Source organism: Centrocercus urophasianus, unplaced genomic scaffold, assembly GCF_019232065.1.
Source record: "Centrocercus urophasianus isolate 14NV4802_14NV808 unplaced genomic scaffold, USGS_Curo_1.0 seq_3, whole genome shotgun sequence".
NCBI classification, from domain to species: Eukaryota; Metazoa; Chordata; class Aves; order Galliformes; family Phasianidae; genus Centrocercus; species Centrocercus urophasianus.
In genome coordinates this window covers 1,029,542-1,054,633 of record NW_024884866.1, presented here as the reverse complement: position 1 = coordinate 1,054,633, position 25,092 = coordinate 1,029,542, and the positions used below count along the sequence as shown (strand labels likewise).

The 25,092-nt window shown below is 38.7% G+C and overlaps 1 protein-coding gene across 3 annotated transcripts in view; it reads right to left on the bottom strand.

The window, feature by feature from the left end:
* FBXW7 (F-box and WD repeat domain containing 7) overlaps window positions 1–25,092 on the bottom strand; it is a 160,786-nt gene that overhangs the window by 94,487 nt on the left and 41,207 nt on the right. For all 3 annotated transcript variants that reach the window (XM_042828409.1, XM_042828412.1, XM_042828410.1), the window contains exon 2: window positions 1,922–2,479. In XM_042828409.1, the coding sequence (XP_042684343.1) occupies window positions 1,922–2,410 (489 nt within the window). In that variant the 5' untranslated portion in view covers window positions 2,411–2,479. The remainder of the gene's footprint in view (window positions 1–1,921; window positions 2,480–25,092) is intronic.

Sequence of the window (25,092 nt, the reverse complement as noted above, 5' to 3'; positions counted from 1 at the left end):
CTTGCAGTAGCACAGCCTGGGGACACAGCACAGACTAAAATGGCAAGCACTGCATGGAAACAAAATGCAAAGCAACTATCAGACAACACAGAAATTATGCATCTACACAAAATGTTTCAAGCTCCCTTAGGCAAAATCTCCTTGAACTTCATATCAAATATGCCCTTAAAAAAACACAAAATTTAAAAACTGCAATCAGCACTGGAAATGATTTTAAAAAAGCTACAGAAATTTGCACTGAGTTTGCGTATTTTGAGTGTGCTTATTTTCAAAACATGCCAGAGTTTCTGATTTAGATGGCTGAAATACACATTATTTTGAGTGTAAGCATCTCTTAATATTCAGTCTGAATTGGATGGATGCCAGCTGTTGCGCAATAACAAGTAACACCAAATTATGGAAAACCAAAGTACCACAATAAGACAAAATGTAGAAAGCTAATTGATATGAAGTTGAACAGTACCATACTATTAAATTCCAAATTATGAAGCATGCACTTCAGTAGCCTGAACATCCAGATTATCAAGTTATATCGTTTTCTAAAAGCACATGAAAACAAAAATCTAAAAACCAAATACGCTGATTAGCTATACAAAAAAAATACATTAACGTAGCTTCCAGATGCAAACACTCAAACTATTTACTTCTTCTAATGTACCTTCAAGACCAATTCTCTATCAATACATTTATCATAAAGCATGAAATGATTTGGGTTGGAAGGGATCCTTAAGACCACCTAGTTCCAACTCCCTGCTGTAGGCAGGGACACCTCCCACAGACCAGGTTGCTCACAGCCCCATCCAGCCTGGCCTTGAGTGCTTCCAGGCAGGAGGCATTCACAACTTCGCTGGGCAACCTGTCCCAGTGCCTCACCACCTTCATGATAAAGAATTTATTCTAAAGCCTTTTCCAGTTTAATGCCATTTCCCCTCATCCTGTAACTGTATGCCCACACAAAAAGTCCCTCCCCAGCTTTCCTGTAGCCCTCCTTCAATTACTGGAAGGCCACTATAACGTCTTCTTGGAATCTTCTCCAGTGTGAAGAGCCCCAGCTCTCTCAGCCAGTATCCAATTATACTCATAGTCAAACAAAACAAACCAAAAGAAGTGGCATGCACACTTTTCCAGAGCCACTTGCTTGCTCCTCCCTTCTACTATTCAGTATCACTGCTTTTACCATTCTTTCACATTTCCGCTGCTCAAACTTAATCTAACTTAAAATTAGTAGAAAACATTGCCACCAATAATAAAACATTGGAACTAACACGTTAGGTTAGACTTGTAACAATAAAAAAAATGAATAATTATTTTCAAATGTTGCAAATTGGAAGTTTTCAGCAGTCATTGAACATAAGCCCCTTACAAGTAGGATAGAATACAGCATTACATAAGACTTTATACCTGAATGACCGGTTCTTTTTTTTTTTTCCACTTTAAGATCCATATTATGTCAATGCAATCAATGTGATCTGGCTAGAAAGACCTTTAAGTTTCTGTAACATTCCACCCTAAATTTTCATGACAAACACTTACAACACCATAGACACACAATTGCTTACCTTCCTTCTTGCCTGCTCTGAAAAAGAATACATCACAAATAACCCCTGGAAGGTCTTATTAAACACATGAGTCTGTATATGAGAGCACCCATTACAAATGAAGTGTTCTTTTAAAAAAAAGTCTTCAAAGCTCCAATGCCTGGAAAGGAGCACTTTGTCACATCAAATGCACGCAAATATTTTGATTATTAACAGTTAAAATGCTATAGTTTATCAAGGATTTATACAGTTCAGAAACTGAGTTCCTTAGGAAATGAAAAATCTTTATTTTAAATTTTCAGTTTAACTTCAGATTAGAACTTTAGAATTATTTTCCAAAATCCAGAGTTAACCAAGATAAAAAATAAAAAAAAGTTTCTTACCTTTGTCTTTACATAGAATGGCGATGACTGATGAATAGGCAAGTCTACGAGGCTACTGGAATTAGTAACACTGTTACTGTTAGCATGTTCATCTTCTCTACTGCTGTCGTCAGACTGATCAAAATCATCGCTCTCCTGGTCCATTTCCTCCTCCTCTTCCACCTCTTCCTCTTGATCACCAGCATGTTCATCATCATCTTCCTCTTGGTTACAAGTGGATTCTTCATCCACTGTAATAAGTCTATTGTTATTTTCTTCTAACTGTTCTTGCTGGGATTCACGTCTGTCATCAAACCCAGGTTCTTCTCCTCTTATCTCTCCGTTCCTCCCAATGTGCTGCTCCTCCTGTTGTTGTCTTTGCTGCTGCTCCTCCTCTTCTACAACCCGATTCATCTGCTCCTCATCTACTTGGCTTGAGGAAGCATTAGCTCGAAGAGATCCACCAGTTCGCCGCCTCTTGCTGCCCACAGAGAGCAGTTCCTGATTCATTTCCAAAAGCCAGCTTGCTACTTCTTGGACCTTGGCTAGGCTATCTGAAGATGCAAATGCTTTCACATTCTGAAGAGATACAAAAAAAAAAAAGAAAACGTGGAAAAATTTAAGCTGTGCTTTTGATTATATCCAGAGGCATAGAACAACAACTTCTAATTCCAAGCAATAATTTCCATTAGTCTACACATTAAGTTTTTTCCATTTATGTATCAACTTTATATCAAGCCAGTCCTTCCCACTACCATACAACCTGATCATGAGCTCTGTAAGCATTACTTTATTCAAGTTCAGACGTTTTTCAAAACTACTTGCTCTTCTAAAAAAATCCACCAGAATCATTAACACACAATGGTTAATTTATCAAATTACTTTATATTATTTGCTTAAAACTGGACAATGATCACTTTAAGCATCATTATATATTCCCTTTCATTTGATTGCAGACTTGGCTGTTGACTTAATGGCTTGGTTTTGATCTTAGATCGTAAGAGCAGGTCAGGTATTAAGTTGCATTAAGAAGACAGGAAACTGTCTTAATACAACTTCATTTTAACTAAATGGGGGGGGGGGGGAGGCAGGAAGAGCACCCACTGTAGAATGGTCTTATCAGTGGCAAGGCTTAAATCAGCCACAAACACACAGCAATCGTGAGCCCTTGCAGACCAGAAACAGCATCTGCCTTAATAGACTAAAATCACTATGAGCAATGAGTCCATATTCTAACAAGCCATGAGAATGGTTAGGTAAGAGCACAGAGATTACTCAATTTGTGTACACATTAAGGAAACTGAATAAATCTAATGTCAAACATCAGGAGACAATTTCCAATTTATCTATGCATAAAGCCATGCAGGACACAAGAACAGAGGGATACAGCACCATCTAGATCTGTATTAAATCCAGCATTCTGTTTCCCAGTTCTACCCTTCCTCCTTCCCAAGCACCACTTCATGAATCCAGCGGCCCAAGATTCAAGGGCTCTGCCAAGTATGTGATACTAGACATGAGCTCAAATAGCAGTCAGGTTCAGGTTCACAGGCTGCAAGTGAAAATATGTGCCAGGAGAAAGTAATCAGCTTTTATTTGTAGAACCTCTGTTCTCAAGTGTATGTAATGGCACATCACAACTTGACACACTGAGTTGTAAGCAATTCAGAAAGTACAACAACACTGTACAGAAAACGAGCACAAGTGCCCAGCCTCCTCGTAGCAAAAGCAGTGAAAGACTTAAGTTTCACTAGGTATTTCAGTGAAGATACTCTCCAACCCTATCTTCTACTACTCTCCCAGCCTCCCAAGAAAAACTCATTGAAGGTCTTCTACCAGTCATAGGGGTTTGTTTTTATTTTGAGGTTCTAGGTTTTTCGCTTGTTTAAAAAAAACCCAAGCATTTAAACGCTTAAAAACATCACACTTACTGCTAAGTGGGGAGGAAAGTAACAGAAACAACAGTTCTATTGTGTTGTAATGTACAAGTCACAGAAGTTTATGTTGTTAAAATCTTGTTTGGAGAAGAACCTACAGATAAAAATCTTGCACACTTGCCTCCTCTTCTGCAGGGAAGCAATCCTTCAATCTCAAAAGTGTGGCTCTCAAGTTTCTACAGTCTAGCCGAGTGACAATTGCCCCCAGTAAACCCCTATGATCCAAGAAGATGAAGTATGTGATCCAAGAACTTGCCTCCTAGCAATTAGTTCCCATCCACGAAGTAGAAGCTAATAGTGAAAGATAATTACGCTGCACTCATCAAGGCATAGACACGAATGAAGCAGAGAAACTGTGCTGAATTCTGCTTTTACCGGTGGAATAAAGCTGTTCAAGCACTGGGATATACATGACCCAAAACCAAAGGTGACAACTCTAACCTTGAGTGCAAGAGGCATCAAAAGAGAATGTGCTTAATTTTCTGTACGTACTAAGTAGCACTTGAGAAAAATGTCATTAAGAAAGTACGCTTGGAAAAATGTTTTATTTTTTTCCCCTGAAGCCTTAGCATATTGGAGCTATGTTTAATCGCTCCATTTCCCAGTCAGTCAAATTTACTTATGTATACAGTCTGAGTTTAGTACAACATACTTATGAGGCTTATTAGGTAGTAAAGGCATTTAAGTATGGATGTGACAACAGCATATTTTCTCACAAAAATAGAAAGATTTACATCTCTTGAGCAATAAATCATTTAAAAATCTATTTTAAAAGGATCATATAAAAACATAAATCTTCTTAAATCAAGCCATTTTAAATTCTGCCAATTCTCTAAATTCTCTAAATAGAAATCAAGCCTAAGCGTTTTAAACACATCCCTTAATAACAATTTTAAATATATGCACCAATTATATGTTCAGGATATACTTTATAAAGGTGCAAACTGTTTTCATAATTTAAACCTTACTTGCATTTTTTATCAATAAGCAACATGAAAGGTCAGCGTGAAAGTAATGAATAAATACATTCAATTCTGCTAAATGCTTAAATGACAAAAATAACCGTTGTTACTGTTAGTAATAAGCCGTAATGATACTGCAGCCAATCAAATGAGCACATGCTAGTTCTTTTATGTATTATTTCTCAACTTTTTGCAATGACTGTCAATTCACAAGGTTAGCTTCAGCCATACATTACTTCAGTTCAACTCCAAATCTAAATGAATTCAACTTGTTTTTTTAATAGAAGCCTGTAGAATACTTTATCAAAAATTAATTACAAGTAGTACTAGATCAGAAAGCACCAATACACAAAGAGGTGATACATTTGCTGAAGCACAGACGGATGCACATTATCTGAGAGATTTAAAAAACTGAAGCTGCCTTCTGTCACAGAGGTGCTTTCAGAATTAACTACAGCCAGCTAGTATGCAAGATGCAATCATTTCCAGATAGAAGGTGCACAAGAAACAGTACAGGATCATAATTTCACAGAACTACATATACAAAACAGCTACCAGAGAACTAAGATGTCATGTTTTCACCTGCTGCAGGGCCTCCTGCAACTTCATCTCTGAATCAGCCACTCTCCAGCAGATGGGTGAAGCTGTTGCTTTTGTACCCACCTCAGAGAGCAGCAAGGTGTTCACACAAACCAAGGTACAGCAGGGCAGTGGCAATGCCTGCGTGAGCATCAACACACACAACTCATTTAACTCTACCAGCAAGCCTCACATGCAGCTTGCAGGGAAATTTTGTAACACTTTCACTGCATGAAGAAGCAAAATAACACAGAAAAGCATAAGACAAAAAAAATCCCTAAGTGGAAGCCCCAGTATGGAGCCAGCCAGAAAGTCAAAGTTGAAGACTGCTTCTCTACCTACATTCCATCTTAAATGTTGCTAATGCTGAAGTCTTCATCTTTACCCACTACACGTGCACAGGAAATAGATTTAAAAAAAAAAAAAAAAAAAAAAAAAAACAGCCTGGAAAAACAGTTGCTCAAAGCACCTGTAAGAAACAGGGGGACATTCCTGAGGCCAACCACACTGCCAGCCCCGGGCTGAGGCGAAGGACAGCATTCCTACTTCTGCTTTCCCGCCAGAGCACCTCAGCCCCTCTTGCAAGGGGCAGGAGTTGGATAACACTTCTACTCTTGTAAAAATGGAGCTACAGAAATACAGGAAACCACAGGAACTATTGCTAGTCTTCTATCATTTCATTTGTATCACTTGAAACTAACTAAAATAAAAAGGAAAAGGTCTAGAGGCAGATGATAATTGGGAGGTAATATGGGATAACCAGCGTGGCTTCACCAAGGCTAAGTCCTGCCTGACCAACCTTATCACTTTTTATGATGGTACAACTTCATCAGTGAACAAGGGAAGAGCCATTAACATCACCTATCTCAACTTCAGTAAGGCCTTTGACACCCTTCCCTGCAATACCCTTCTCTCCAAATAGGTTACAAGATCATACCTAGAGAGTAGTGGCCAATGGCTCAGCATCCAGATACTGATCAGTGATGTTCCTGAGGTGTCAGTACTGAGCAATTTAATACCATCATCAGTGACATCAATAGTGGGACTGAGTGCACCCTCAGCCACTTTGCACATGATGCCAATCAGTGCACCTACAGCTGATAAGTTTGAGGGACAGGATGCCATCTAGAGACCTAACCGGGCTCCAGCAGTGTGCCCAGGTGAATTAGAGGTGCTCCTCAAATGACTTCTGTCAAACATACATCCAAGAGCATACAAAAAAATAGATTAAACATTCAGTAAATTAAAAAAAAAAAAATCAGTGCTATTAATGTTTCCTGTTCAAATTTAATGAAGTCCAGCTGCCTGCACTCTTCTTGTTTGGCCAGTTTTCATTACCTCTCCTCCCAACGTTTTATCTGCCTCCTCAGGCTTTTTATCAAGTCTATGCATCCTAACCTCCCCTCCTAAATGAAGGAACACTGGAAAGTGATTTAAAGCTACATTTTCTTTAACTCTGAGCTGGTAAGACCATGAAAGATACATCGTGTAATACTAACTCCCTTAGCAGATGCAAATAAAGGGCATAAAACAGGATAAAACATGAAACAGTACTCAAAATCCACTAGACAATAACATCACAATTAGTAGCTTAGGAAATATGAGTAATTTCTATATGAGTTTATATTTACTAGCGCTTCAGTAGAGTATAAGGAAACATCACAGTTAGGATATCTGACTTTCCTTGCGCAAAAGTTGACAACAGCTTGAGCTACAAGTAGCCAACACTTATTCTGAGGTTATGATAAAACATACATGACTTGGTTTTATTACTCTATACAGACGCCAATATTGTATACAAAGAAAATCAAGAATCCAGTGCTCACTGCATTCTTCTGGTCATCAGCTATACCCATACAAAGGTTCCAACCTACAGATGCCCAAACTCTCCTTAAAATTCAACTAAATCAAAAAGAATGTTTCCTGCTGCTTTATCCTGTTTGTGCAGGAAGAATAAATTCTTTCATTTTATGGATCTACCATTTTTTCTGCTCTATATTTAACTCTTCAATATCCTCTTCCATAGAACCTTCCATATGATCTTCATTTCTATACTTTCAACATCAACACAGAACGTTAAGTTTTAACATCTACCCTCTATTCAGAAACAAAGAACACAGTATAACGTGCTGAAATGAGTGGATAAAACCCTCTTCAGCTGTCATGGTAAAATCTGGCCTCTTAAGTCAGATTCCCTGAACCCTTACAGGCAGTGACAGTGCGTGCTTGTTCTGTAAAGGCAGGCAGGCACAGATTCACCTGCACCAAACCACCTGCAAGGTTCATGCATACACACTCTATAAAATGTAATAATAGAGACTTGCTGACAAAATTAATCAATACAAATCAGGAGAACAGGAAACCCCTAATCTTTTACATAAAACACTTCCACGCAACAGGAATTCTTGTATTTGAAGTATTTGAAAAAAAATAACATGCACATCTCCTTGCTTCAAAAAGGAGAAACAAAATCAATTACTGAGGTTTTATAGAAGATGAGCTTTTACCTTAAAACTTGACACTCAAAAAATGAGAATCATTGCAAAACACCACGAAATAAGCATTGAGTCATGATAGGAGGAAAACAGACAAGGGATCTACTGAGGATGTTGCTGAAAGACTCCATCACTTAGTAATAATTGTATAATATTAAAATTGTAAGTCCTTGTCCTCAAAAGGCACATATATCCCACACAACAATTACCAACACAAACACGGGGTTACTGAAGAAGCAGAGTTCACGTCTGTTCACCAAGAATCCAGCTCAAACATATTAGTTCCCTAAAAGCCAGGGCCAACAGTAAGATTCCAAAAGTCACTCCTTATTTTTGATTTTGTATTGTTGTGATTTTATTGGGAAGAGTGAATGGATATAATTTACTCTATGTACATTCACAATATAAACACCATTTTAAATCCATGAAATATACTGTGAGAGGTAACAGGAGACAAGGCTCAACAGCATATCTGAATACAGAATAACATCCGAATAACAGAACATCTTCAGCTACATTAGTAGAGCAGCATACAGCGCTGAGAAAAGTGCTGAGACTGGAAAAAACAGGCAGGCAGATTATTACACTGGCTTCAAATTTGAAGATGCTGTTGCTTAGTTAGTGAAGCCTAGAAATTTAGTAACAGGACCATAACAACTCTTATTTATGCTAAATACTAAGAAAAAATAGAAGTTCTCTCTCCAGAAACTCACCATTAAACATCACACGACAAGGGTGACACCTTTTACAAGTGCAGCAGGACAGTAAGGAGTTCTTAAAACCTGTTAGTCTGGGAAATGTGGGGCTTGGCTTAACCCCTCCTGCCCCTCTGCAAAAGTAAGTTAAAGGAGTTCATAGAATCATAGAATCACCAAGGTTGGAAAAGACCTAAAAGATCACCCAGTCCAACCGTTCACCTATTCCCAATAGCTCCCACTAAACCATGTCCCTCAACACAACATCCAGCCTTCATGGGCCTTCATGAGTTCATGGGTCTGAGGTTGTTGTGATAGCTTTCCAAGCTGACCCCACACCTCTGCAGTGCTCAGCATTGTGTTCACCTCTTCCACATGCTTTTCTACTCTCAAACTGTAAGACCTATGATATGAGTACCGAAAGCCCTCAAGGTCAGTTAGACAGCTTCACTAACAGTAAATGTAACGTGAATGCATACAGAGATCTTCCCAGCTGCTCGACAGAACAAATATTCAAGATTTTTTTTTAGGCAGCTCAAGGTCTTTCATTTATACGTGAAAAGGCAGAGAAAGGAAGGTCACACTCCTGCTCTTGCTTTCTGGAAGGAACTCCAGTAAAGCCATGCTGAGTGCATATCATAACACACTAATTAAGCTCTAGCTTCCAACAGAGGCAACCAAACCCAGAACAACTGCTCAATAGCGCACTATATTGGATATCGTGCAGAAACAAGTAGTTTGTTTCAAAGCATCTCAATGAAGTAGCTGAAACCTGATGATTTTATCTAACAGGCAAGAAGCAACAACATCCAACCATTGAATGCTGAAACCAGAAAAATCCAAATGGAATTAAATAAGAGAACAGCAACTCAATGTAACAGCTTAGTAGGAAGACAGTTAATCTATCACCAGTAGGTCTTAAATTAGAAAAATATTCCAGGTCTAACACGCACATTTAAAAGCTGCAGAACACTATGCACAAACACAGTTTGCAGAATGCCATTAGCCTGCCTCTGCCTGGAAACACACACAGGCAGCCTCCCCTCTATTCCAGCAGACAGAGGTGAAATGCAGATGCACTGTAGAGTTAGATCAAGACTACCAAGCTTGATGTACAGGGAGGCAGCTGGCACAGCCAAAACCTTAAGGTAAAATCTTAAGGTAAACAGCCAAAATCTTAAGGTAAATCCTTCTTCAGCATCTGCAACGGTTTGGAAACAGAAAAAAAACCTACAAAATTCAGCACTGCATTAGGCTGAACTGCTTTCAGAATCCATTCACACAGACTGGTACCTAGCATGCTGCTCCTGTGCAAAGCAGCACCACAAATGCTGCAATACACAAAGAGCAATACACAAATAACTTCCAAGCAGAGCTGCTCATTATTAATGCAAAGTATTTGAAGGTAAAAGCAAAACATCATTTGGCAGCACGAGTGCTGCCATTAAGATGCTAGGTCTAAAAACCTCAAAGTGATTTATGGAGTACCCAGCTGACTTCTCTGTCTCTGTTTCTTTCCTGTCCACTAATCATAAAAGTCATTTTGGGTCCATTTCCCCAAATTATGGGTTTTACTGATAGCTAACTGCAATTTTAGCAGATGGCTGGTGTCAGCTTCTGGCAAAATGGTAGCATGATTTCTTGGTCAGAATCTCTAATTGAAATGCTGCAGAAGTGCAGCACAAACAGGCATATACCCAGAAATAAAAGGTTAATTTGGAACACAGAACAGAAGAGGTGGACAAAATAGGTAAAATTCAGTTGAAGTTGGGGGGGAGGGGGGGGGAAGACCTTGAAAACAGAAAACAACTGTTAATTTTAAAATGAATTTAATTTGTTTAAATAGAAGGAAGGAGAAGAGAAATTAATATTAAGTACTAACTCTAGGTTAGTACTGAATAAGCATACTAAACTCTTCTGTACCTTTGAACTGTTTGAGATGAACAGCTCCCGTGTATAATGACACCAAAAGCAGGTGAAAATGCACACTTTCATTGAAAAGCATTCCACTGGTTAAACAAGAAAGGAAAACATTGTAGGACAGAAGCTGAGGAAAGCATGAATCAAGGCTAGTGACTAGAATTTTAAAATATTTATATCTAAACTATTAAAAGTGTTTAAAATTCAGTATTTCCCATTTCAAGCAACTTTAACATTTCTATTTGCATTTTTTGTTTTCATTTGCCTACTCATTAAATAAGTTTAAAGGATTATTATCTATAATGTTCAGCTGTTATGTAGCCCTAATTGCTAGGGGAAAAAAATTAAGTAATTCTGTTAGCACTGCTAATGCAGCTGGGAGTAAAAGGCTGCAATATATTACAGTTAAATTGGTTTTGGTTGTTTTTTGTTTTGTTTTTATTTACGTTTGACTCAGTAGAGTTATCAACTGAATTTCTCATATAAGAAAAGGGAGCTGGGAATCAGGTCATGAAAGAAATTACACTTCACGCAATCAACAAGATACTAATAGCAGTGTGTTTTACCATTTTGAGAGAAAAAAACAGATCAGAACCATTCCCATGAGAGGTTGTCAAAGAACAAGCAATATATATTTTATGAAATACATCTATCTGTCCATTGTCCCAATTCTTACCTTACGAAATGTGCAGCTGTGTGCATTCAACCTGATTTTGTGCGGTATCAACTTGGCAATATTGGCTCAGATCTAAATACTCACTTTTCAAAGATGAACTCAAGAAATGCACTTCATACTGTTAATCAATGAACTCATTAAATGCCTTTTTATCAACATCTGATACAAAGCCTTTGACTTTTTCTTTTCCCTTTGAATAGAAGAAATACAAATAAAGAAGAACAGCAGCATATACCACGCTTGCTGAAATCTGTTGTTAGTTTGCTTTCTCTGCATCTTTCACATAAGACTTAAGGAAAAAAAGGTCACATGCAACCGGGACACAGCAGACGAACTCCCTCTTAGCATCTCACTAAAAAGCAAAAAAAAAGAAAAAAACCAACTACTGTTTCCACACCATACTGAAAACAGCAAATGCCTTCTCATTAACCTCACATCTCCAGAATGCTGCTGAGCACACACTGGCTACTTTGCACTATGTTCTCTGCATCATTGGGAGGCTTTCCGGTAGCAGATCGAAGCTCTGACCTTGCAGAACACCACAGTGCTTGCCTGGTTTGAAGGAGGAAGACAACCCAACTTGTCAAAAAAAAAAAAAAAACAAAAAAAAAAAAACCTCTGGCCTCTGCCCAGACAGATACTTAACAGGCTCCAGTGGAAAAATGGAAATGGTTGCAATTACTGTTATTAGTTTAATGCCCTTAAGAAAGCTCTCTGTGAATCTTACTCCAGTCACTGATTAAGAAGCATGGTTCAGCAGCAGAATATTCGGATGAAATAACAGGCAGCAGAGACAGATGCTTTTCTGAGACTAATACCACACGAGACGCTACTGCCCCTCTGCCACAGAATACTTCTGGTGAAGCCCCATCAGCAGCCAACTACCTGAGAGTCCCCAGGCCCTCTCCAGACAAAGTCAGGAGTCAACAAGGTCACCAGTGAGAGCAAACAGACAGCATGCTGCCAGCCCACCAAAAGCAACTAAAGTGACCTGTTCTGAGGACAGCAGCCTGCAACACGAGCACCTACTAAGAAAATTAAATTCTCAATAAAAAAAGCCAAATTTCATTGCTAATACTGTGGATCTAAGCTTGGCTATTAAGGCTGACAGAAGCCACAGATTTAAGGCCTCAGCCAATACACAGGCCCAGCAACTTGCTGTCTTTTGAACTTCACATGGGAGCAGTAGAGAAATGTTACTTTTGTGTTACTTTGCAGAGGTCAGGAAAATGCTAGGAATGCATTTTTTTTTTTAAATTGAAAGCTAGTGATACATTCTTTTTCTTCTCCACATCAATATGGATACATTGGCACAACTAACCCTAGAATATGAGAAAAGACATGCCAGTAAAAGCTGCTTGATACTAACTTAGCAGTATCCACACCGCAGAAGGACAAGGCAATGAAAGCAGGAATAGAGAAGCGACTTCCGCTGCCCTGAGGTACACCAGTGCACTTCTTCATACAATTGTTTTATGCAGACACTGTCAGAGATCATATCAACATAGTGTGGCACAGCTTGAACTGACAGCATTCTTCTTGGTGTACTGAAAAGCTTCCTAACTTCAACATCATCATATGCACAAAGTAGGTAAGTGGTAAATCCTACAAAGTTAGTGCGGAGGCCAAGCACCCAAATCAAATTAAGCCAAAGAGAAACAATTTCTCCTTTCATTCTCTCTTCTCTCTTCCTTATCCTTTCCCAAGCACTGACAACTGAAATCTTCAGTTTTCTAGTTTGACTCATTAGCTGTTAGTATTACCCATCAACATTTACAACAACCAGTTAAGTAAATTTTAACATTTCAGAGCATTTTTCACCTCTCCTCCTCTTTTATATTAATCCTTTCTTTATGACAACACCTATGAATTGATCACTAGTTAGCAGATATCTGAGCAATTCAAAAGGCACTTTAAAATCTCTTCCTTATACAGACTGCTTTAAGTCTAGGATGGACAGCATTCAGAAACAGCATCCTCAACTCCTGCCTCTCTGTAAAAATGTGTTTGTGTCACCCACTTTGCCAGGCAGAAGAGGAAAGATTTACCAATTCAAAACAAATGCCTTTAATCAGCCACCATAAGCATGTGTCTGATACAGACTGCCATTCACCGAAACACTACTATGTCAGGGCTACAACAATGTACCACCGCATCTCACGCTGATGAGGAAAGGCTGGGATAGTTTATTCGCGACAGTGAACCTGTCAAAATGGGAGCTGTAAACTAGAAGAGGCACTAACGTCATTGTCTTGACCGACCTTTACTACAGGGCGATCCATCCTCCTGACTTTCCAAGGGCAGTCAGTGCAGATGCACACAGTTGAAGAGAATCGCTATCCTTCTAGATAGCAGAGTCCAACAGCGCAAGCTGTATCGATCACAGAGCATGCTACTCCCCATGCAGACCTGATGTCTGACCCCGCTGCTACGTCAGGTGTACAGAGTTGCAAAGGTCAGCTGCTATGTTACACAGCTGCCACTCAGTTCTTAGACACCAGCACATTTCTGAAGCAAAGAGATGAAGTTACTTTGGCCACCATGAAGGGTGTCTTGCTGTTCACAGGGAGATTTGTCAGACAGCTGATAGCAGGTGGAAGTCTAAAGCAATTGATATTGTACAGTCTGTGAGAGAAGACTGTCTCATACGTGCCACATATAGCCTCAAAGTGATAGGAAAGGGAGCCTGAAGAATCTAATGCAGAAGAGAATGGAACAGAAGAGAAACAGAACAGATCTCAAGGATACAAGGAACATTTGTAGATATGGTAAGTAGGGCACATTTCTATGTTGGCCATTAATTTCCTAACAGAGAAAAGACGTTCAGTAAAAAAAAGTCAAATACATGACTCAAAACGTTAAGGCCAATTTTACATTATTTCAGAATACTGTCTTATCCCACATAGGTGTTGAGTTGTTTTATTTCACTACAGCTGTTTCTAATGACATAATTCTAATTTGGAAGACTTGCTGAATAATACATTGGTTAGCAGTAGCTGCAGCACCAACAAGAACGGAGTGTCTGTACTTGCCCTTCAGGGAAAACCTGGCTGATTAGATTTTGTCTTATGATAGGCACAGCTTGAAGACTGTAAATTGCTCCTTACAGTAATCACTCGCACTACAATAGCCCAAGGCTTTTACTACTGGTAAGGCTTTCTCACAGAGCAGCTCAACTTCTCAAGAAGTCTAGTCCTAAAGAGACAAAAACAGAAGATAGTATAAACCAAGCTTATAACATGATGCCCAATTCATCCACCACAGCTTTCACACCTGTTTCTGTCTTAGTTTTTCTTATAAACCACACTTGGGCTTCCACATTCTCAGATGCAAGGCTGATTAATAGATGGTACCAAACTAACCAAAATTCAAAAATCACTTTGTGGTCACCAGAAAATCGGAGCTAGCTATCTGCTCAACAGCAGCTTCATTACACAAAATAACTACAGTTGAATTAAGATATTTGCATTTCCATTTCAAACATTTTAACACTTGAGAAATATCTGGCTAACAATTTTTTTTCATCCAGTAAGGATCCAAGAGAGAAATAGGGCTTTGAGATACGCTTGCATTTCCTGGTGGCATCACTTGTAGATTTCAAAGACTAGCAAGAACATACTTCCTACTCAGCGTGGTACTAATACACGGGTGTTCATTCTTATGAAATTCATAGCCATTCTCAAAGGTTTGTAGTTAACATGGGGCAGTGACACCAACAGAGGCTACAGACCTGCACTTGCTACTTAGATTGAGACAAGAATATGCACTCAAGCTAAGCCATCTTCAAGAGCAGACACGGACCTGAAACCCCATGCTCCTTAAGTGCTTCAGCTATCTTGATTCAATATGAGAAATAACAACCACTACACCAGAGGCACCAACTGTTGTAAGAGTAGGTAATATCTCTTAGAGCTACGAGACAGTATTTTGTAAGCTTTCTAGAATGAAGCGCACAAGATTTATTTTGCTCACATTTCCTGACACATGAATTAAGCTCCTTAAATAAACTTCTAGAAAAAACAGAGGCGTAGGTAGACGCATAAACTCTTCCTGAGCTATAGCCCAGCTTCTCCTCAACCTGCTTATGGCTGTATCCAACCAGATCCCCTGACATACCTGTGCACGTAAAGCATCATTAATCCACTCGAGTCAGAATGAGCCAGCTTAGCTTAAAAGTTTAAGTTCTTAGCAAAGCAGATTTGTTTTGCCTGAAATAGATTAGAAAGCCACTGCACGAGCAGTACCACAATGCAATTAGAGACATGCATACCAGAGTCCCAATGGAAATGGCTGATGCAGTCACCATGCCACTCCCAATGATACTTGAAAAGGCATGGATATCAGGTGAAGACCCTGGTGACTGGAAAAAAGACAACGCCACGTTCATTTTTAAGAAGGCTAGAAAGGGGGACCAAGGGAACAACAGCCTCAGTGAAGAACTGTATGGTGCAGCTGACACACTTGAGGAATGGGATGCCAGCCTGAGAGACCTAAAGAGACTGCAGCAGGGAGCCCAGGGAAACCTTATGAGGTTCCACTAATCCAAGCGTAAGGATTTGCACCTGGGTCTGGCAATTCCTACTATCCATGCCAGCCAAGTCTGCTCACTGCAATCCAAGAGCACCCACTTAAGAAATAAAAGCACACTTCAAATTTATATTTTGTTCTGTTTCACAGCTTTGCCACACTCATAAGAGCCACTGGAAGTGAAACAAGGATTTCAACTGAAGTCTTACCAAGAAGTTGGCACCTACAACTTACCAAGTTCTAGAGGCAAATTCAAACTTAGAGGAATCAGGTGAACCACAGAGGTGACATATAGAGACCAACTGCTACCTTCCACTTTTCCTTTTTAAGGAGAGAACAAGTTGCAAGTTTGATGAAAATGACCAGTTTTGTCCAGGGAAGAAACCATTGTTATTTTGTTCATAAATGAAGAATGAAGTACTGGTCAAACTGAATTATCAGAATAATCATATCTCATAACCCTAATTTGTAGGCCTCTTCCTTTGGCAGTCATTGACATAAACGATCATTCTGAGATAGCTCATGAGAACAAAATTTCAAGGATGAAAAAAAAAAAAAGGCCATGCAAACACCCAGATGGCAAACACATCACAGAATTTACTACTTGGCCAAAGTACTTACCTCCCAAAATAGTTTTACTTCCTAAGGTACTTGCAATAACCTCATAAATGTCGCAAATACAAAACAAGTCTACAAACACAAGTGAAGACATCACCAATCCCCTCTAGATAGACTTCAAAGAGACATTCATGCAAGGCTACATACATTCCACAACTGCTAACTATGACAAAAGGTCTTTTAAAAGCTGAAGAACATAATGGTTTTGCCACAATTACACTACGTATACTCATGTCTGCTTCTGTTCTGCTACCACTTCCTTTTTTACTTCTCCAGAAAGGTCTGAGAAAATAATTTTGCCTAGTACTCCTTATCTATGGACAGAAGGCAGGAAAGCAAGAGTATTTATAGTACTATCCAAAACTAAGGAGCTGAAAAACCAACCTTTTGACATTTTTTAAAAAATATCCTTTTGAAATTAACTTCCAGGTTAACCAAACTGTGCTACGCTATTCAGGGAACAACCAAACGTGTGATGTTTAAAGCACTTAAAGCATCCCCTGGATGAACAGATTATCATCAACCAATCAATAACACTTCCACAAGTTTCATTTGTTTTAAACAAAGCAGTAATGTGGAGGAGAGAGCAGAAGGTAAGATGTTCCATGTGCATGCAGTAAGTTTGGCCCGTCTGAAAACCTAGTGATTTCTATCTACAAATTGCAGAATCATCGTTGAGGAGTACAGTGTGCTCTTACCAAATCCTCATCAACACAGAGATAGCCACAGAGTGCTCACAGATGTTGTAATATGTTGTAGTAAGTAGAAGAAATAGGATGCAGGTCAATCTACATCAACTGAATCTCTTCTATTCTGGCAGCAGCAGCGCCATTCTCTACTTCCAAGACAGCTTAACACAAAACCCAATAAAATCAACACTTGTGGGTCACAAATTCATTTATATTTTATAAAGGAATTATTATAAGTTTACAAGATGTGATGAGAAGTCCAAAATATATTTTTATTTTGAGAAGTATTTGCAGTTGTTTTTGACCTATCATTCATTTGCTTATGTAATGACCACATGCATGCCAACTGTAGGCTTCAGCAGTAATAATGAAAGACAGCAGGGGTAGTGAAAGATTGTAATTAAATGGCATGTCCAAGCTCTGCCCTTTTGAGAGAAAATCAGAGGGAAAGTCAAGTCTGACGTATCTTTCAGAGTATTACCATACCCTGTGAGAGGATCTAGGAAGTTAATCTATCCCTGCTTGTTTATACATTACATTTACCCTTTCCACTAAACAATACCAACAATTAAGCAGCCTCCGTACATTTCTGAAAACAGTTCAAGTCTAGGAGCTGTGTGAGAGCTCATTTCTTAACGTGTGTATCACCCGTTAATAGGTTACAGTAGGTAATGTAAAATCCAAATACAGATGCTTCCATTTGCCCAAGTACAGATTTGACAAATGCTAATCAGGACTTACCACTGTCCATAAACAAGTAACTCTCCAAAGAGAACAAAGCAAGACTCTCTTGCACAGTGGAGTCCACTATTTATGCTTTGTAACAGATAGATTAGCTTATCAGAATTCACAAACCATAGGTTAAGAGAAGGAATATGGAAAAATAAAAATCAACACACAGTTGCTTGCAACACGTAGATTTTCTGCTTGCTGTTTCCTTAAACACAGCATGAGGAAATCAAAATGCTAACACAGGAAAGTAGGACTTGCTAATGATATGACAGAAATGGCATATTTTTAACAGAAATCCGAAGTTTAACTCAAAAGCTGTATGTTACAACTAAGAATATTCCAGGCAGCTGTGACAGCTTAAAACTAGAAGTGAACTAAGTATACAGAGATAGCAAGGGGAAAAAAATTATGAAGAGTGGAATAAATTATACAATATAAGGCCTCAGACAAATTATAGATAATTCATTACTAGATACAGAGTAAACTGAATCAGATGTGTTCAACGCCTGTAGCCAAGAAAGTGCATTATTGATCTACTCTATTACGCAGGGCTTGGAAAAAGTTTACGACTCAGGAGTAAGTGTTCCAGCATATCAATTTTTATATTTAGCAACAGCTGAAACAAGCAGAAATGGACACTTCATAACATTAGTACTTGATTGTTTATTTTATCCTTCAAGACAAATTGGCTTTATGCATCTAGAAGAGGAACACTGTCACGAAGTCAAAAAACTCAACACCTTAATTTAATAACATTTAAAGCTTCTCTTACAATTGAGATGAAGGGATTCCAAGCAGCATTGTCCTTGCAACACAGTGATATTGTTATGAACAAGACTTTCCTAATAGAAAATGTAACAGTCAAGACATTAAACCAACCAAAAGAACACCAAACAGACTGGTACATGAAACAGCTGCAGCTCAGCATGGAGTATCAAAACAACTTGAGAGGCAGACTATTTATTCGCCACAGCCAACTTTTCAAGATCACAGATTTGCACAAAGGCTGCAAAGCGTGGTCCAAGTATCATATCATGAATGTGGTGAAAAGATACTCAAAGGATATCGTGTGGCACCCCAAGAAAAACTGAGTTACTTAAGCGGCGTAACAGATTTGCAACGGGATCCAAGGAAAAAGCCACTGACTGAGTAAACATGTGAAAACACATTCGGGTCTATTACTCAAAGGCTGCAAACAAGAGGTTCTCTCATATCTAGCAGTAACAATATTTTGACTTGGAGACATCAATAATTTTTTACAGAATAAAAAAAAAAAAAAAAAAAAAAAAAAAAAAAAAGGAGAAACAAAATGACCTGCATTTCTCAGCAGCAAAGATTGCTTAAGCAGCTCTCTGACAACTTGTTGGTTTTTTTTTTTAAAAAAAAAAAAAACTAAAGGTATAGCTGCATTCAAACAGCATGAGTAAATGCATGAAAACTTACTTGTGAATAGAAGCAGCTAAATAAAATTTAAAAATACCAGCACATCCTTACTGTTTCCCCCTCAAAAAGCAATGCCAACTGCAAGTGAACCTTGGTACCATCTGCCACCTACACGTCATCAGGACATCACCACAGCAATCCTTCTAGAAGCAGCAGCACAAGATTTAAGTATTCAACTACCCAAATTTTCCTGTTCAGGGAATTAGCCACACATTTGCAAAGCTGCACACGTTGATACAAACCTGAGGCAGTAACAGAAATTTTCTTTTCCAAAATCAAGCAACGTTTTTCATGCCACTTTTTCACCTCAGCTTGTGATGCTTTCAAATAAATGCTTTACTTTCTTATTTAACCCTTCTCCTACTAAATAAAGCATGCTTATTAACACACAGCATTAAATACTCATCTACTCCAAAGGAGCAGATACGCTTCCAGGTGAAGACAAAGAACTGGAAACATTAAGCTTAATCAAGACAGCCATTATGCTACAAATTCATCAACACATAAATTTACCCTGAAGTTGCTTGTTCAAGATAAGAGCACAGTTGGCACCAACAAGAGAATCTTACTAATTGTTCCAGTTCAACTCAAGTACCTTACAAAAGACAGGCAAGACCGGCTCACCTGTTTAACTCACAGTTTAACTTATGTTAGGAAATCCCACAGCAAGCCATCTTACTGTTACCTGTTAAGAGACTACAGACAGGAGAGCTGCTCCAACAACTTCCACAGGGAAGAGCACCGCTAAGGAGCTAAGGTCTTGGCTGCAATAACTGCAATCCTAATTCTATCTTGTCTTCTGTTGTTGCTCCTTAATCTTAATGATAGCATCTCTTAATGACACATTTTTACTGCCAAGAGTAAAAAGTTTCTCAGCTACTCAGTAATTTCCATATTGATTTTTCATATTTCACTTCATTTTTTTCTGGAGACCACGCAGGAAATTTGAAAAGTGTACTTCTTACATTAGCAGACATAAAAGGACTCGCATTAAAGGCCTGTTTCATAAGTAACAAGAACAGGAGGCCACTGGCTTTTAGCGCTTCTGTAATCCACTGCAATTACACGGACAAGAAGTCACTCTGTGTATTAGCACTGAGTGAAACAGCCTCTACTGACACACAGATAGAAAATCCTGTAACCACTTGCTACTGCCAGCACATTCAAGTACACCAGATGACAGTTGAAGTACTCAGGACAAATTAAGACCTAGTTGTGAAAATCTCCATATATGTTTGTCCTGAACTCACCTCCATCTGTAAAACAAATGTTGCACTCATATTTCAACATATGTAAATGCCTGAAAAGGTCCTAAATTCTTTGAAGAGATTAAGAAGGAAAACAACTCTCTTCATGCTACTGTTCACCTTTTTTTTATGGTTTGTTTTTATGGTTAATTTTCCCTGTATTTTTAATGCCTAAAAAAAAAAAATTCACTGATCCTTCTACACTGAAGAAGAGAAGAAAACTGCCACTCATAGCAAAGCCGATACATAACAGCTATTACAGAACATTACACTACCCTGCCGAGCCGTGGCTAGTCAGGACCTTTGCACCTCTCTTGATGAAAACAGTCCCTGTCCTACAGTGAAGATTTCCCAGACTCTGAAAGTGTAAGTCTCCTCCCTTTATTCAAGTATGGTGCAACAATTATGGTACAAGACTGCGTTTGGCATTTTTTAGATACACCTAGCTGGTTGGAGGAGGTGGGTTTCCCATTCAACGGGCTCAAGCAGGATCTGAAACGCTCCAAAACCCAAGTCATATTTGTTACTTGTGGCAGCCACTTACTCAGGGTAACAGCTCACAACCAACAAGTGTGACTTACAACCAGATTTACAGAGATATAGGGCCACGAGGAATTTGGAAGCAGAGAACCACTGGGAAAAGATTTTCATGTAAACAATTACCATCACAAAATAGTGAAAGGATTGTTAAACCTTGCATAAAGCAACATTTAAGTCAAGACAGAAACATAAAAATCTATTAATGTTCTTCATGAATAAAAACATGTCTTCTGTAGGTTTGTCCAGAATGGAAGCAGTAGTCACCAGTGTGGTCAGGAAAGTTGTGGTCTACGAAAGATTACTCGAAGTTGCAACTTTTCCATCTTTTGAATGGCAATTACCTTCAAATGCAGTATTATTTATCCCCCACCAATTCTTGTGAGGAAGCTCTATAAGTATGAAGCTCAGCCAAAATATTTTAACTACTCATTCTTCTAAACTCAGAAACGCCAGTAGTATGCAGCTAAGCAAGATGCTTAATGTACTTAAAAAACAGTCTGTGTACAGGGATCACAAGATACATTTTTACAGGAGAAACTATCAATGAATACATAAAAAGCTTAAAAAGCCTTGGTTACAAAAATGGATTGTGTGAATATAATATTGGAAAGTCTCCAAATGCATCTGTAAGCATGTATATACTGACAGCTGTTGCAGCTTTCCCATTCTCCAAGATGAAAGCTAACAGCAGATCAGCTAGCATGCACATATATTAAAAAATAACAATTAAAAAAAAAAAAAATCAAGCCTTAAATGGAACGGATAGCAACTACTGATGTTACTAACTTGAATTATTGGGTTGCTAATTCACATTTTCTTTTAAATTCAGCTGGCACACCACAACAATTCTGATGTATTGCACTAAATCAGCAACATGATTTTCACAACTTCAGATATCGAATCATCACTGTATTAATGGTACATTTCTACGTAAAAAGAAAACCGTTAATGACCTATCGCTCATCAGCAAATTCCACACAATTATAGGCTGCCGCAGCATTAAGAGGAAAAAAAAAAAAACACAGAGCACTGCTTCCCTAGCTCCTGCACTACCTCTCAGTCCACATTGGCTATTTCTTCTTTTCCTTGGTTTATGTCATCTAAAACTGCTCAAGAAATAGTTTGTTGTCATTCCAGATATTATGAAAACCAACTGTGGCTGCGGGTAGAAAAATACTTCTGTGTATAATATGAGTATACCATAATTTAATTATATTATTCCTTGTCTTGAGTATTGACCATGGGCGTAAGCAGCTGGAGGAATGAAAGGTGAAATCTGCATTCTTTGAGGAAAGGGTGGGAAAAAGGGACAAACTGAATATTACTGACAACAGTGCACCTGGGAAAGAAAAAACAAAGAAAGTGACCAGGGCAAGCAAATAGAGGAAAATAGGTTGGAGGGAAAAAAAAAAAGTAAAAATAACAGAAAAGGCTCTGATGACAGCTGCGTTAGCTGACACACAACCCCCCATGGCTGGCAACAACACTACCCAGGTACTGGTGAAGACATGTCAGAAAGGAAACTGAAGGAATAAGATCCATATTTCAAAAAAAGACTAAAGAGACCATGGGGGAAAAAAAAAAAAAAAAAAAAAGAAAACAACCAAACGCTTAAAAGATAGGGACAAGTTCGTGTCCGTGTTTTTTTTCCCCAACTCCAGATGTGGGAATCTGAGTCATTATTTCTTTGTGCATATACATTACAACAGTCCCACTTTCTCTTTTGCTTCCTTAGGGCCCGTATATATATATGCCCAGAAAGCACAGATATAACTGCTGAGAATTTTTTTTGCTCTCATTATTCAGTGGAAGCACAATAAAACATGCCTTAGAAACATCATATTTCCTGGTTGCTCAATGCTATGGTACATACGGTATGTTTTGCTGTTGACTGCTTTATCTTAGTAGCAAACAAAACGAAAGAGATTTTGTCTGCTATTTGAAGACAGGATTGCACTTGAACTTAGCTAAAGTTAGCTGCAATGGACTTAACTGTGATATGAAACCTAGATCACAGCCATTTTAGAGCTCAAAGCACTGCTATGCCACAACTTCACCTCTTCCATCTTTTTCGGTTTTGTTCTGCTCTGGTTTTGTTTTGTGGGGCTTCTGGGCTATTTTCTGCACTGTGGGAGATGTTCCCGCCCCAACTGCTACGCTCTGAGAACAGAGCTGAGGAGCTGATGCAACTCTATGCCTTTCCCCGATAGGAAAGATACTGACGCAGGCCTGGAGTACTTCGCTCCTTCGTGCAAAGGCTGGGCATTCTCACCAACACCACTCAGGGAAAACAAACTCTTGTTCCTTCATTCTCCAATTGTTTACGAGTATGACTGAGTTCTGGATCCTCAGCCAGCATAGACATCTCATGCATAGCTGCTTCCAACAGCTTTAGCTGCAACATCAGGAACTTTTTTGGGTGGTTTTGTTGTTGGTTTTTTTTTGTTTGTTTGTTTGTTTTTACCATAGTTTTATGTTTCTAATATCAGCAGAAAATAACCTCTACTCCTCAGCACACATAAATTCTCTATTCATACACAGCCACCTCCATATAGAAGACAAAACACCTGAGATAGTCAATCTCTCACTCTCATCAGGTCCTTTTGAGAGGAATAGAACTTTGGGAAGAAAGGAAAGGAAAAGAAGAAAAAAAGTTTCAGGAGCTGCTGCCAACTCCGTAGAGATGCCAGAGAACGGTTCAATGAGATCCGGCCACTTTTAGATGCTGAACAACAGTAACCTCAAGCAAGCAAACAGCTTAAAAACTCTGAAAACAGTAGGTACAGACTGAGATACAAACTGTAACAGAAGGTTCTAACCTTTCATTAGCTCAGACTCACCTGAGTGTCCTAAGACACTGAACTGTTACTGACTCTGTGAAGGCTATGGATATGCCTCCAAGCAATTTTTATTGCCAGTATTAAGTTGCTGATCAAAACAAGGGATTTAAAATATAAATGCTGACACAACCCTAACTACAGTGTTCTGCACAGCATAGAGGCAGAGCTGTAATTGAAAAAGACAGCCTACATCAAGTAAAAAGCTTCAGCGCAAATCTTTTTAATAGATCAATACGGTATCACCAGTGACATCTCAGAAGGGAAGATAAAGGTAAAAAGAGTAGTCTTATGGAATTAAGAAAAATCATAGGTACTAATGAAAAAATAAATCTTTTGAAGTCTCTGGACAATAAGTTGTTAAGCTTACAATTTAATTCTGTGATTATCTGCGAAGTATAATGTACCAGCATGCAACATGTTTGCTCCTCTACTTTTCTTCCATTACTGTGTAAGTGCAAAGACAGTTTAGGACATAGGTTTTTTGTTAACATTGTTAGAGAAAGTTCTACTGGGAATTTCCAGAATAGAAGCTTTAAGAAGAAAATGTACCACAAAAAAAAAAAAAAAATCTTTGCCATCACTTTATTAAACTGTGTTTGAGCAAGTACAAGTACAGCATTCAGCTTACAAGGTGTAAGATACTTTTAAGCAACTGAAAGCCTCGCAAGAATGATCAGAAAGGTTCATACCAAATCAACCTTATTCTTCACGTATCCCTTCTAACAACTTCTACTAAGGCTAAAAGTCAACAAGAGCCACAATAAGACAAAATTCATTTGCAGAACTGTCAGGAACATGAAGCTACTAGTAGGTAAAATGTTGTTTGGAGGGTCATTCAAACCAGCCTAGCCCAGAATGCATGGTCGGTTTTGCTCCAGTGATATTTCTGCTCGTCTGAACACCTCCATTGCCATGGAGGCATTTCACTCCCTATGGCTTGCTGCTGTCTTGCATAATTTAACAAACAAGAAGCAACACCTGTAAGGAACTATGGAGTGGGAAAGTTATCAAAAATGCATACAAAAATTAATTTCATTAAAATTGTCAATACTTAATCTGAACCTCTAGAACCCCACAGTCCTTAATACTGGTTACAGGACAGTCTGTGCAGTAGCACTTGTAATGCCCTTGGTCAAACAGTAATGGTACTCAAGTCACAACTTAGGATACCAGTCCGTTGGAATCAAGAAAATCTACCAACCTGGTAAACCATACCAATTCGGTACCTTGGGGAGCTGTCATCTCCCCCTCATCCTAAATTCAACTTTGAGCAAGAGGATACTGCTCTCTCT